The following is a 15,381-nucleotide window of genomic DNA, read 5'->3' on the forward strand; positions in this document are numbered from 1 at the left end:
TTTTTTTTTTTTTTTTCTTTTCTGAGATGGAGTCTTGCTCTGTCACCCAGGCACGATCTCGACTCACTGCAACCTCTGCCTCCTGGGGTCAAGCGATTCTCCTGTCTTAGCCTCCCAAGTAGCTGGGATTACAGGCACCCACCATCATGCCTGGTTAATCCAAGACACTATTTATAAGAAAACCTAAAATCAGTCTACACGTCCAATAGTGAGGAAATGATTAGGTGAATTACAGTACATCCACAAGATGGATTACTAAACAGACATTGGTATGATTTATGAAGAGTGTTTAATGTTTACAAAGAGCTTTTAATGATGTGGAAGATGGTGGTGGTATAATAAGTGGGAAAAAACTGGTTATAAATGATATCACAATATAATGTCAACGATGAAAAAAATGCACAAAAAAAGACTTTTTTAAAACGTCGAAATGTCAAAGTGGTCTCTAGTTGGAGGAATAATTTTTTTTTTTTAAAACAAACTTCTTCATACTTTTTGTACTTTTAAAATGATTTACTGTGTACATGGATTACTTCCATAATCAAGAAAAAAAGTACAAACTTTTAAAATGCCGTGAACGTGGTTTCCATTTTTATTTTCTCTGATGAGTGACTGCACATCAGCGATCTTGAGTTATGCTAACTACTTAGGCCAGTCACGACACACACACACACATACAGAGAAGTCACACAGGCTGTATCGGGCTGGCTGTCGCAAATGTACATGGAATTACATGGGTTGAAGTTGTTTGGCAGCTAGTTAACATACGCCACCCAATGACGGGACACAATCTGGTCACACGCTGCCTCTCCCACCTGTTGCTGTTCTTTACAAATGTCCATGTGTCGGGCTGGCAAAGTGGCATCCTGCTGGCATCTCTGTGGTGGTCCCAGAGTGGTGGAGTGCCCAGGTCAGTATCTACTCTGGGTCCCATTCTCAACTGCCCTGGCCTTGACATCAGAGCTTCCGGTTCCCTGCTGGCTCTTCTGCACGCTGGATCCATGCCAGTCCAGGCCCCCTCCAGGCACACACCTGGGGCAGACTGAGAGCACAGTGGACGCTGTCCTGATGTGAACTGTGCCCAGACACAGGATGGGGGGAAGCGGGAGATGTGACCACAACACCACACACAAGCTCGATCTTTACAGATGGGCCCTCTGGGTCTCTGGGAATGCTATATGGGTGGTGCCCGAGAGACATGGGGGCCATATGGAGCCCTCCAGGGCACAGTTGCTGGGAGAGGACAGACAGGGGAGGGGACCTGTGCCCATGTGCCTAGCTCTGAGAGCAGAGCTAGGAGGGTGGATGGGGAATGTGTCCGACATGGTGCTATATTGTTGAGAAGTCACGATTACACACAGCTGGGGAGCATGCCCCTCTCCCAGATCATTCACACAGTGGGTTAGATACAGCTAGAGAGAAGTGGAGATATGCTTTTTTGAGGGAGGACCTTTCCTGGTGGTTGGATAAACAGTGAGACAGACTCCTGGGTTTGGCATGCTCTGGGGAAGACCATGCGACGGTGAGGGACTCCCTACTGCTACACTCTGTACAGGGTGGCCGGGCCCGCCTGCCATGCCCATGGCCTCTGGCGACAGTCACGGGCTTGCCTTCAACCCCTTCTGCCTTGGAGAGCTCTTGGGCCCCGGTGAAATGGGGGCTATAAAGACAAGAGGGTGGGGGGGTCCCCATGGCCCCAGGGCACCCCACGTGGGGGCTACATGATGTTGCACTGGGTGGCCCCACAACAATCCTTGATGAGTGCCAGCCCCGTCTTGGCCACCGTGGGCTTGCTAGGTGGGGGCTCTGCTTTCTTCTCTGCCCGGGAGCCTGCAGCAAGATGTGGGCACAGGGAGGGGGGAGAAAGGAACAGAGAGAGAAAGGTGAGGTGAGCAGAGCCCTGACCATCTGCAGCCCAGCCCCACTGCAACCCCTGGCCAGGTCTTGTTCCAGGCCTTGTTCAGGTGGTATGGAGAGCTGATGCACATTTCATATGATCCTCAGCTGGTCCTCATTTTATAGTCCTCATTTTATATGGTCCTCAATGCTCAGCTTCCAATCCTAAATTTCAGCCCTCCTCCTGTCAGCTGTTATCATCATTGTACCTGCCAAGCCTAGCACAGGGCCTGACATCCAAGAAGTATTTGGTAAATAAATGGGAAATTTTGTTCAAGTCATTTCAATCTGAGGGCTCATATTTTTCAATTTTTGAAAATGCTCACACATTCTTTTCAGATACCTCCACCTCCCATTCTCTGTTTTATCTCCTAGAATGCCTATCACATGTAAGCTGGACCTTCTCACTCTATCCTCTCGGTTTTATAACTTCTCTTTCATGTTTCTCATCTCTTTTTCTCTTTGTGCTGGATTCTGTGTAACTTTCTCAGGGCTGTCTTCCAATTTATAAATTCTCCCTTCATCTGTGTCTCTGTATTTAATCCATTGAGTTTTTACTTTATTGATAAAAAAAAATTTCAGAAGGCCAGTTTTTTTGCATGTCTACTTATTCTTTTTTCATAGCATCTTACTATTTCATTTTGGGTTTTATTCCTTCTCTTAGCTCTTTGATAATTTAAAAGTACTTAGTTTATTTTCCTTTTTAAATAGTTCTATTATTTTTAGTTCTTGGGAGGACATTCTCTTTGGTGCATCTACTGATTCTCCTCATGGTGATTCAGTTCTTCATGGGTTTTTCTTTTCTTTTCTTTTTTTGAGATGGAGTCTCACTCTGTCACCCAGGCTGGAGTGCAGTGGTGTGATCTCGGCTCACTGCAACCTCCGCCTCCTGGGTTCAAGCGATTCTCCTGCCTCAGCCTCCTGAGTAGCTGGGATTACAGGTGTGCACCACCATGCCTGGCTAATTTTTGTACTTTCAGTATAGACAAGGTTTCACCATGTTGGTCAGGCTGGTCTCAAGCTCCTGACCTCGTGATCTGCCCACCTCGGCCTCCCAAAGTGCTGGGATTACAGGCATGAGCCACTGTGCCCGGCTGGGTTTTTCATTTTTATTGAGGGCTCATTTTCAAGGGGATTGCTTTTTTCTGTGAGAATACTGTATACCATGGGATCCAGAAGAATCCCTACTGAGCAGTTTTGCATTTGCTAAATCTGCTAGGATCCCAGAGATTTCACTGGTTTTACAATAGTTTTTATCTTTCAACTTGGAATTCCAGTACCAGATGAGTAGTGTAAAGTTGGCCCCTTGCATGTGGTGCACACTTGGTGTTTTGATTTCTTGCTAGAATCATTTCTTTTTTCCACCCATAATCCAATAGAGAAGGCAAGTTTCCTTGCTCCTCCTCTATGCTGCTAAGTGGAGTTTTTCTACCTTGCCTTTCATGAAAGGGTCCATTGAGGAGGATGCTGGCCTTTGGCAGTGATCACGTGCCTTGTGGTTATAGGAGCCAGCAGAAGAGATCATTGCCCTTCTCTTTCCTTACTCCCTCCAACCATGTTTCACAGGATGTTAATGAAAACTGGGTTTGTAGTTTTATAGACAGTGGCAGCTTTTGGTTTTTGTCTTCCCAGCAAGATTTCAAGTCCCTCTTCCTCTAACAGCTCATGTCCCTGTGGCTGCAGGAGTGGGCATGTTATACATTCCTGGCCAATCCCAGTACCCCCAGCCTCTTGGTGATGGTAATGGATCTAAGAGGTGGGAACATAATCCAAGAAGGGCTGATCAGAATATTTCCCTGAGACTTACGTATTTCGATACCAGGGAAAAGAATCTGTGGTATTGCCTCAGAGTTGCTAAGCTATGGTTCTAGGGTTCTGTTCCCATGGAGAAGGCCTGTATTGTAGGAAAAAATGATGCTTACATGCAAAGAGAGGCAGAGATGAGAAAAAGAAGAAAAGGAGGGGAGGTAATAGTGTTCAGTCCTTGAGGCTCTAGTTCTTGTTGCTCTTTCTCCAACAAATTCCTTTTTTTGCTTAGACCAGTTTGAATTGGGCATCCATTTCTCTCTCTTTTTTTTTTTTTTTTTGAGATGGAGTCTCGCTCTGTCGCCCAGGCTGGAGTTGTAGTGGCGTGATCTCGGCTCACTGCAAGCTCTGCCTCCCCGGTTCACACCATTCTCCTGCCTCAGTTTTCCGAGTAGCTGGGAATACAGGCGCCCGCCACCATACCCGGCTAATTTTTTGTATTTTTGGTAGAGACGGGGCTTCACTGTGTTAGCCAGGATGGTCTCGATCTCCTGACCTGTGATCCACCCGCCTTGGCCTCCCAAAGTGCTGGGATTACAGGCGTGAGCCACCGTGCCCAGCCAGACATCCATTTCTTATAACTGAAAGAGGCCTCACTAATACAGCAGTTAAACACATTTGAGAAACGCTGGGTCAACAAAGAAAAGACAGTTTCTTGACAGCAGGATCCATCATCACTTTAATATCCTAATGGACATTGGGACTCTCCAAATACAGGGTCAAGCAAACAGCATTTCTCAAACTTATTTCATACAAAACCCTCTTTGCTCTGAGGATCTCATGAGGTTAATATTCTGAGACATATGCTTCTGGCTTCTCCAGAGATTCCAGACCTAACAGAGGCCAGAGCTCCCTGAGCCTCAGTGGCTACCCAATTCCTTCTATGAAATGCACCAAACTTTGCAATTAGGGAGGAACAACTACCAGGACCAGGTACATAGTTTGCAGAGTTCAATGCAATATGAAAATGTAGGGCCCCATGTTCCAAACGTATTAACAATTTCTAGACAGCAACAGGAGAACATTAAACCAAGCATGGCACCTTTCTAGGCATGAGGCCTCAGGCAACTGCCTGCAGGCCCATGAGGCTGGTCCTGCCAGCTGTCATCCCATGCTGAAATCTGATCTCTAGATCTGATCTCTAGAAAGCATTTTGTTGTGCCTCTTATGGCTCCCAGACTTCTCTGAAATGGCCTTTTTTTTTGAGACAGAGTCTTACCCTGTCACCCAGGCTGGAGTGCAGTGGCCCAATCTCAGCTCACTGCAACCCCCACCTCCCGGGTTCAAGCAATTCTCCTGCCTCAGCCTCTCAAGTAGCTGGGATTCCAGGTGTGTTCCACCGTGCCCAGCTAATTTTTGTATTTTTGGTAGATATGGGGTTTCACCATGTTGACCAGGCTGGTCTTGAACTCCTGACCTCAGGTGATCCACCCACCTCAGCTTCTCATAGTGCTGGGATTACAGGCGTTATCCACTGTGCACCTGGCCTGAAATATATTTTCTCTCTTGTGGGGGAGGGGAATGAATAATGTATATACTCACTGGCTGGAGATTTGGTTACTTTGTCTAGAGGTTTTAACTTGATTCTCAGGAAATCAGCCATTTCCTTGTCTTCTTCTTGCTCCCTGTGAAAGTAGATGGGTAAAAGAAAAGAAGATATATAGCAAGCAAGGAAAGCATCAAGGAACCAATGAAATAAACCAATAGGTTAAGTAACAGGCTTTGTGGATGGTGCATATATGTTGTTGTGTGTTATGCGTGCACAGTATATATATGTTGTATCTGATGAACCTGCTCTGAACCAGAGACACATATCAATGATGGGGTAAATGCTTACCCAGAGGTAGGTAAGTGACCCCAGGGCAGAGGCAGGGACATTACAGGACCCTGCTGGGGGGTCAGTGAGTGAGGCAGCACCTCTCCTGACCTTGTATTTTGAAGCCATCCTATTCACCTGTGCTCCCACAAAGTATGAGGCAGGTCTCAGAGAGCAAGTCACTCCAGCTCTTCCAAGGATCACCAAGATAAAGTAGGTGGGTGCAGACTTGCTGAACTGCCTTGAAGAGACAGGATCTTTCCTTGCCACCCAGGCTGGAGTGCAATGGTGCAATCATAACTCCCAGAAGCCTTGAACTCCTGGGCTCAAGAGATCCTCCCACCTCAGCCTCCCAAGTAGCTGAGACTACAGGAGCACTCCAACACTCCCAGTTAATTGAAAAAGAATTGTAGAGATAGGGGGGTCTCACTATGTTGGGGCAGCTTGTCTGTCTGCCCAGGACTGGCATTGATAATTTCTTCTAGATCTGGAAGCAGAACCGGAGGTAAGAAGAATATAATATTTGTTGTAGTTTTTTGTGTTTTCTTGTTTTGTTTTGTTTTTGAGATGGAATCTCACTCTGTCACCCAGGCTAGAGTGCATTGGTGCAATCTTGGCTCACTGCAACCTCTGCCTCCCAGGTTCAAATGGTTCTCCTGCCTCAGCCTCCCAAGTAGCTGGGATTACAGGCATGCACCACCACGCCCGGCTAATTTTTGTATTTTTAGTAGAGACGGGGTTTCACCATGTTGTCCAGGGTGGTCTTGAACTCCTGACCTCAGGTGATCCACCCACCTTGGCCTCCCAGAAGTGCTGGGATTACAGGCGTGTCAGCCACTGTACCCGGCCATAGAATATAATATTTGGATAGGAGGGAAAGTTGGTTTCTCTCATTAACTAGAAGTCCATTGCAGCATGAAGAAGGGCAGTGGAATTGCTAGTCCCAGGACCCTTGAAGAAAGGTCTCTGAGGACACAGACAATAAAGAGCAAGTTGCCCTATGGGTTGGAAGGGCCTCTTTCCTTGTGAAAGGCCCTAAAAGCTTTGCTCTGGTGTAAGAAAACAAAAATCAAGAACCAACATGTACAGCTTTCCACATTTTCAACATTTACAACATATTTTTACACTGCAGCTCCAGGGCTGTGGTTATCCAGGTCAAGGCAGCAGATGCAAAGAGAAGACCCTGATACTTAGAAAAGGGCATTGGCGCCACTCAGGGGAAGGGAAAGGGGAGAACAAAGCTGGCAGGTTGGGAGGGCAGAGGTTGGGAGCAAGTCAGTTCAGGTGGCAGAGTTTTGGTAGAAACTGACAGCAGAAGTTTCAAGACATTGCCTTGAGGAGTGGCAGGATGTGAAGGAAGCTCTGCCACGTATTATGGGATGTGACTCCTCCCTGGTCACTTCCTGGAACAACGTTCCTTCAAGAGGCACAGATTGGAAATTCTCTTATATACGAAATGAGTTCTCAAGCCAGAAGGCTGGGGTTCCTTGGGATTCAGTGTCCAGAGACTATGGGTCAAGGCCATGCCTGTTAGGCAAGGCTGTGAGTCCCAGGAGCAGAAGATGGGTTCTGGAAGGAAGCAGAAGGTTGCGGTCCTGCAGCCCAGTGTGTGGGTACCTGCAGTGCACTCACCGTAACCGCTCGACCTCCGCATCGTCCACCAGGAAGTCTCTCTTCTGCACCAGTTTGTGGATCTTCTGGATTAGCTCATCCTCTCTCTGCTTCTGCAGTTTGGTTTTTTCTTTTTCTGGAAAGAAGACATCAACAAGGAGACAGATGAGCATTTTGGGAGGCTGAGGTGGGCAGATCACTTGAGGTCAGGAGTTTGAGACCAGCCTGGTCAACATGGTGAAACAACCCCATCTCTACCAAAAATACAAAAATTAGCCAGGCTTGGTGGCACACGCCTGTAATCCCAGCTACTCAGGAGGCTGTCAGCCACCACCTCGGGAGGCGGGAGAATTGCTTGAACCTGGGAAGCGGAGGTTGCAGTGAGCTGAGACTGCGCCACTGCACTCCAGCCTGGGCAACAGAATGGACTTCGTTTCAAAAAAGAAAAAAAAAAAAAAACTACAGAGAGACAGATAAGAGGGTGACCACTAAAAGCATTTGAGCTGGCTGGGCGCAGTGGCTCACACCTGTAATCCCAGCACTTTGGCAGGCCGAGGCGGGCGGATCATGAGGTCAGGAGATCAAGACCATCCTGGCTAACACGGTGAAACCCCATCTCTACTAAATACAAAAAATTCACTGGGTGTGGTGGCAGGTGCCTGTAGTCCCAGCTACTCGGGAGGCTGAGGCAGGAGAATGGCATGAACCCAGGAGGTGGAACTTGCAGTGAGCTGAGATCGCTCCACTGCACTCTAGCCTGGGTGATAGAGTGAGACTCTGTCTCAAAAAAAAAAAAAGCACTTGAGCTGAGCAGCCAGGATTGATTGGAGTCCTGACTCTGCCCTTCCACCCTCTGGATGAACTTGGAGAAGCAACTTGACTTCTTCAAGCCTCAGTTTTCTCATCTGTAAAATACACAGTGAGGCTTACAATGGGAGTAATGGGCTGGGCATAGTGTCTGCCACCTGTAATCCCAGCACTTTGGGAGACCAAGGCAGGAGGATCACTTGAGGCCAGGAGTTCAAGACCAGCCTGGGCAACATAGTGAGACCCTCCTATGTCTACAGAAATTTTCTTTGTAAATTAGCCACGTGTGATGGAGTGTTCCTGTAGTCTCAGCTACTTGGGAGGCTGAGGTGGGAGGATCTCTTGAGCCCAGGAGTTCAAGGCTGCGGTGAGTTATGATTGCACCATTGCCCTCCAGCCTGGGTAACAGAGAAAGACCCTGACTCTTAAAAAAAAAAAAAAAATTGGGGGTGGGGTGAGCGTGGGGAGGGAGAGCATCAGGAAAAATAGCTAATGCATGTTGGGCTTAATACCTATGTGTTGGGCTGATAGGTGCAGCAAGCCACCATGGCCCACGTTTACCTATGTAATAAACCTGCACATCCTGCATATGTACCCTGGATGTATAAATAAAATAAAATACAATTTTGAAATGCAGTAATGTTAGTAAACGGCTTAGTGGAGTGCTCGGCCTTGGCTGAGAGCCTTCAGTAAATGGTCGTGACAAAGCCAGGGGCTTCCGCAAAGGCAGGAGGTGAGAAGAGGCTCAGATAGGGGTGCTGGGAGGGAACTAGTTTCTTTTTTTTTTCCTTTGGTGAGGGTAAACCAATTTACCAGAAGAAAATCATCCATGCTGATGACATTAACCCTGTCCCAAAACACTAAGTGCTAGGATGCCAAAGAGAAAAAACAAAAAAAAAGAGAGAGGGCTGAAGATGAGGTTTGAGAAAATTAGAAAGCAAAAACATTTTTAAACCCACTTGGGCTCTTTCTGCTCAAATCCCTTCAGAATAAAAAATGTGGGGCAGCTTGTCTGCCTGCCCACGACTGACGTTGATCATTTCTTCTGGATCTGGAAGCAGAACCAAGGGTAAGGAGAACATAATATTTGGATAGGAGAGAAAGTTGGTTTCTCTCATTAACCAGGAGTCCACCACTGCATGAAGAAGGGCAATGGGCTTGCCAGCCACTCCCCATTCCCAGCCATTGGTGCATTGGATGATGGTGTCATCGCTCCTGCCGTAGTAAGTCTTGTGGGTCGGGTCTGATTCCCCAAATCACTCGTCAACACCACAGAGCCGCTCCCTGCCCTCTCCAAGCATGCACCAACACCCATCGACTCACCAGGACCCTGCTCACTCAGGAGCTCGTGGTGTGACTTTACTCTCCAAATAACCATTGACAGCACTCTGACATTCCCAAGTGCCCTCCACTGCTCTCTAGATCTTAGCCAGAATCAGCGAACAACTGGCTGGGCCCCCAGTATCTGCAAACCTCTGTCTCCAAGCCATTCATCCACGTCTTATGTCACTCGCCAATAGAGGCATTCCCCAGCCTCAGCTGCAGCAACTCCCAGGAGAAACCACCTACTCACACAAGTGGCCTGCGTCAGCTCACAGACCTATGACTAGCCCAAGTGTCCAAGTCATTGGCCAATGCTGCTCACGTGCATGTGTGCTACATACCTTTCCCATCATCTTCCACTTGCCTACAGGTGCCACTCACTGAAATCCTAACTTCCATGGTCATGGTATTAAGAAATGAGGCCTTTGGTAAGCGAGTAGATTATGAGGGTAGAACCCTCATGAATGGAATTAGTGCCCTTATAAAAGATGCCCGAGGGAGCTTGTTTGCCCCTTCCACCACACAAGGACACAGTGAGAAGTTACCATCTATAAGGAACAGGCCCTCACCAGGCACTGCATCTGCCAACACCTTGATCTTGCACCTCCCAGCCTCCAGAACTGTAATAAAAGTTGTTTACAAGCCCCCGGTCTAGAGCAAGCCACAGAGACTAAGGCACCCCCAAAGTTCATGTGTGCCCTATTTGGAAATAGTTTTCCCCAGTTTATATCTCTTCTATTTGGAAATACTCTATTTCCAAAGTAATTTGGAAGTTGCTTTGCACATGTAATTATAATAGTTAAGCTAAAATGAGGTCATACTTATTAGCATGGACCCTAAACCCAGTGACTTGTGTCCTTATAAGAAGAGGAAAGAGACCCAAGCATGGTGGCCTGCACCTGTAATCCCAGCTACTTGGGAGGCTGAAGCAGGAGGATCACTTAAGCCTGGGAGTTCTAGACCAGCCCGGGCAACACAGCCAGACCCTGTCTTTTAGAAAAAAAAAAAAGAGAAGAGGAGAAGACACACAGACACACACAGGGTCATGTGAAGATGGAGGCAGAGACTGAAGTGGTGCAACTACAAGGCAAGCAATGCCAAGGATTGTGTGTGCTACTGTTAAAGTAGGTAGCCAGGAAGCCAAGAGCAAGAAAGGAGAGGGGATTTCCCCCCAAGGACGGCCAGGCAACCATCAGGTGATGTCAGGCAGTTGTTAAAATTGTCTCTCTAAAATAATAACTGGTCGCAGCTGGTGCCAGGGAAAGGCCATCTCCCAACAGATAGAAAACACCTGAAGTGATCAGCGGCTTCCCAATGAGATCTCAGGAGTTGGGCAACTGGGCTCAAGCATGCACATTAAGAGGCAAAATGGCGGAGTCTAACTGTTATATGACGTTCCTCTAGGAACACTCAACTGGTGAGGGAAAAACATCTCAAATGATCAGGCGCATGACTTCTGTAAATACACTGTGTTTGCGGCCTCTCCCAAGCGCTGGCAGGCCACTGTGCATGAGCACAACCTGCCCTGAGGAAAAAGGAAGGGAGGAGAGACATAAAACCCTGGAACATGCCAACATATAAAACGCCAAATCAAAGGTCAAGTGGTGCACTTGGATCTCTCAAGTCACCCACTTGGCCATCTTCCAAGTGTACTTTACTGCCTTTCATTCCTGCTCTAAAACTTGTAATAAACTTTTGCCCTTCTCTAAAACTTGCCTCGGTCTCTCACTCTGCCTTATGCCCACTGGTGGAATTATTTCCTCTGAGGAGGCAAAAACCAAGTTGCTTCAGACTCGTATGGATTTGCTACTGCTAATGATACAGGAGTTAAGAAGAAATTATTTAGGCAGATAGGGTAAGGAAGTCCTTGCTAACGTTTTCCTTTTAATGAAAAGCAGCCCCCAAATCATTTTCTTTTCTAACAAGGAGCAGCCGGTAAAATCGAGCTGTAGACATAGTCAAGGGAGCTGGAAGCTTACACAGGTGAATGCTGGCAGCTGTGCCCATAGGAAAAGGCTACCTGGTCTAGGTATGTTCAAAATGGTGGCTCCACGCTCCCTTCTCTTTGCCAGCCATATGTACAGTAAGGAGAAGACAACATGGCACCACCCAAGTGTAAAGTCCACTTGCATAATAAGATTAGTTGATTAGGGTGGAGTGGCCAGGCTTCCCCACGTGCTATGTAAACGTCACACCTGCTCCAACCAATCTGTGGGCCCTATGTAAATCAGACACCACCTCAAGCTTGTCTGTAAAATTTGGTGCACTCTGCCACAGGCCGGAATTCCCATTCAGGGACTTCTTGAGAGAGACAGAGAGAGCTGTTCTCCTTTCTCTTTCTTTTGCCTATTAAACCTCCACTCCTAAACTCACTCCTCTGTATGTCAGTGTCTGTGTCCTTAATCTGCTTGGAGAGAGGCAACGAACCTTGGGTATTTATCCCAGTCAACAACACTATTTCACTAACACTACCAGAAGCTAAGAACAGGCAAAAGAGTCTCCCCTAGAGCCTTAGCAGGGAACAAGGCCCTGTTGGCACCTCGACTTTGGATGTCTGGCCTCCAGAACCGAAAGAGAATACATCCAGAACCGAGAGAGAATACATTTCTGTTGCTTAAGCCATCCAGTTTGCACTAATTTGTTAGGCAGCTCTGGGAAATGAATGTAATATCCTAGGGCTTCAGGGGACTCCAGTGTCCTTCCAGTAATTGTTTGTTTTGTGCTTACATAAGCTTGGATGGGTTTCTGTACCTTTCAGCCAGACTAATCCTTGGAGGACTGTGAAATGAGAGAGTGGAACAGGCCTGGTGGTTCCTAACCCTCACTGCTCATCACAATCATGTGCGAAGCTTTAAAAATTGCCAATGCTGGGCCAGGTGCGGTGGCTCACGCCTGTAGTTCTAGCACTTTGGTAGGCCGAGGCGGGCAGATCACGAGATCAGGAGGTTGAGACCATCCTGGCTAACACAGTGAAACCCAGTCTGTACTAAAAATACAAAAACAAAATTTGCTGGGCATGGTGGCGGGCACCTGTAGTCCCAGCTACTCAGGAGGCTGAGGCAGGAGAATGGCGTGAACCTGGGAGGCGGAGGGTGCAGTGAGCTAAGATTGCACCACTGCACTCCAGCCTGGGCGGCAGAGCGAGACTCTGTCTCAAAAAAAAAAAAAAAAAAAAATTACCAATGCTTAGCTGGGCATGGTGGCTCACGCCTGTAATCCCAGCACTTTGGGAGGCTGAGTCAGGTGGATCACCTGAGATCAGGAGTTCAAGACCAGCATGGTCAACATGGTGAAACACTGTCTCTACTAAAAATGCAAAAATTAGCTGGGCTTGGTGGTGGTGCACACTTATAATCCCAGCTACTCAGGAGGCTGAGGCAGGAGAATCACTTCACTTGAACCCAGGAGGCGGAGGTTGCAGTGAACCGAGATCTCGCCACTGCACTCCAGCCTGGGTGACAGAGCAAGACTCCGTCTCAAAAAAAAAAAAAAAAAAAAAATTACTAATTCTGAGATGGATCAAGTGAGGCAGGAGAATATGGTCTGGAGGCAAGGAACCTAGGGCCAACTTCCTAGAACTAAATCAAAAGAAAAACCCCAACTTTCCACACCTAAGTAACAAAAGGACTGGAGGCTACTCCGTTTGCAAACCCTCCTCCTTTTCTGTGTGGCAGATGAGAAATTGAAAGTATATCTGATTGGTTGCAGAAAGCAACCGCAAAAGCTTTCTGCAAGCAATCAGACTAATTGTGGGCCACTACTTCATTTACATAGGGTGTACACTAAGTAGCCAATGGGAAACCTCTAGAGGGTATTTAAACCTCAGAAAATTCTGTACTGGGGCTCTTGAGCCCTATGCTCGGGCACATTCCCGCCCTGTGGAGTGTACTTTCATTTTCAATAAATTTCTGCTTTTGTTGCTTCATTCTTTCCTCGCTTATTTTGTGTGTGTGTGCATTTTGTCCAATTCTTTGTGCAAAACACCAAGAACCTGGACACCCTCCACCCAGTAACACAGGGACTCCCTTTTGGGGTCTGTGGGAGCCCCCCCACCCCAAGCATGGAAATAAAGGAAAATCTTGAGTCCCCTCAAAGGAAATTCTAGGCACCTAGCTAGCCTCGAAAAGTCAATAAGCAACTTATTAGTAAGAAGGTAATAGTAGCCTAAAACAACAGCCAAGGAAGTTAGAATCTGGAGATGTTTTGTTTTCTATAGAAACTGAAGATAAACATCTTAGCATATATGTCTGATTGTTTTTCAGAAACCCAGGACCCTACCAAATGGATCCACTGGCATATAGACGTCAGATAAGGGAAGACTAAGGACTGAATTCTGACCATCTTTCCTTGTCCTAGTGTCTTCCAGAGAGGCCTGGAGGGAGTCACACCCATGGGCCAGGGCTGACATTCTTTTCTGCTGACCCTCGATTTTTATTATTTTTATTATTTATTTATTTATTTATTTATTTATTTGAGGCAGAGTCTTGCTTTGTTGCCCAGGCTGGAGTGCAGTGGCACAATCTTGGCTCACTGCAACCCCCCTCTCCTGAGTTCAAGCAATTCTTCTGCCTCAGTCTCCCGAGTAGCTGGAAGTACAGGCAGGTGCCACCACGCCTGGCTAATTTTTGTAATTTTAGTAGAGACAGGGGTCTCACCATGTTGGCCAGGCTGGTCTCAAACTCTTGGCCTCAAGCAATCTGCCCACTTTGGCCTCCCAAGGTGCTGGGATTATAGGCGTGAGCCACTGCACCTGGCCTTGACCCCCGATTTTTAAACAAAGCTTCTCTTCCTTAACCAATTGCAAATTAGAAAATCTTTCAATCTACCTATGACCTGTGAGCCCCAGCTTCAACATATGCAGCCCTTTTAGGCCAAAACCAATATGTAATCTCATTGTATTGATTTACAATTTTGCCTGTAACTTCTGCTTGACTGAAATTTACCCCTGCCTTTAAAAACCCGCACTGAAATCGCCATTGCAAAATTATAACAGAGACAGTGAAAGAGATCCAACCTAATCAACTCCATCTTGCTTCTAACCTCCAAGCTGTCCTTGTTCATTACTGAGCATAGGCTGAACTAACTTTGGGAGGAACTTAGTTTATCATTTAAAACAAAGATGATAACAGCCTTTTCCCAAAACAAACTCCCTTCTTGCCTGGGAATTAGACTGCATTTGTAGGTGATATGGTTAGGCTTTGTGTCCCCACTCAAAACTCATCTTGAATTATAATCCCCATCATCCCCACATGTCAAAGGAGAGAGCAGGTGGAGGTGACTGAATCACGTGGGCAGTTTCCCCATGCTGTTCTCGTGATAGCGAGTGAGTTCCCATGAGATCTGATGGTTTTATAAGGGTTGGGCAGTTCCTCCTGCGTTCATTCTCCTTCCTGTCACCTTGTGAAGAAAGTGCCTTGCTTCTCCTTCACCTTCCACCATGATTGTAAGTTTCCTGAGGCTTCCCCAGCTATGCCGAACTGTGAGTCAATGAAACCTCTTTCCTTTATACCCAGTCTCGGGCAGTTCTTGACAGCAGTGTGAAAATGGACTTAACAAATTAACCACAAGATTAGGAATTATGGTTTAGGAATCACGCAGCTGGAGGCTACAAGATGCTGACCCTCCCCAAATTACTCTTGAGGATAACATCACTATTGTAAAACCCAAGATCAGTGCTTGAGATATTTTGCAGACCCTGCACTTGATGGGTCAGTGGGCACCACCCAGACTGATAAAGTGGCTCATCTGATCTTGTGGCCCCAACCCAGGAACTGACTCAGTGCAAGAGGACAGCTTTGGCTCCCTGTGATTTCATCTCCAACCCAACCAATCAGCACTCCATACTCACTGCCCCCCCCCCACCCCCCATCCACCAAATCATCTTTAAAAACTCTGATCCTGGAATGCTCGGGGACACTGATTTGAGTAACAAAACTCCAGTCTCCCTCACAGCTGGCTCTGCATGAATTACTCTTTCTCTATTGTAATTCCCCAGTCTTGATAAATCAGCTTTGTCTAGGCAGAGGACAAGGTGAACCTGTTGGACAGTACATTACCTATAAGCCAATTGAGGAGGTCAGGCTTGGAGCATTAGCTGCCCAGTCCTCCTTGCTTGGAGCCTT

General features: G+C 47.0%; 1 protein-coding gene across 1 annotated transcript in view; it reads right to left on the minus strand.

Moving 5' to 3' along the window:
- Positions 1–272: 272 nt before the first annotated feature.
- The window catches only part of BMERB1 (bMERB domain containing 1), a 154,372-nt gene continuing 139,263 nt past the window's right edge, over positions 273–15,381 (minus strand). The window contains exons 4-6 of the mRNA XM_054452588.2: positions 7,151–7,265; positions 5,245–5,327; positions 273–1,830 (exon numbers count right to left, since the gene is read on the minus strand). Of these exons, the coding sequence (XP_054308563.1) occupies positions 1,718–1,830; positions 5,245–5,327; positions 7,151–7,265 (311 nt within the window). The 3' untranslated portion in view covers positions 273–1,717. The remainder of the gene's footprint in view (positions 1,831–5,244; positions 5,328–7,150; positions 7,266–15,381) is intronic.

Source organism: Pongo pygmaeus, chromosome 18 (genome assembly GCF_028885625.2).
Source record: "Pongo pygmaeus isolate AG05252 chromosome 18, NHGRI_mPonPyg2-v2.0_pri, whole genome shotgun sequence".
NCBI classification, from domain to species: Eukaryota; Metazoa; Chordata; class Mammalia; order Primates; family Hominidae; genus Pongo; species Pongo pygmaeus.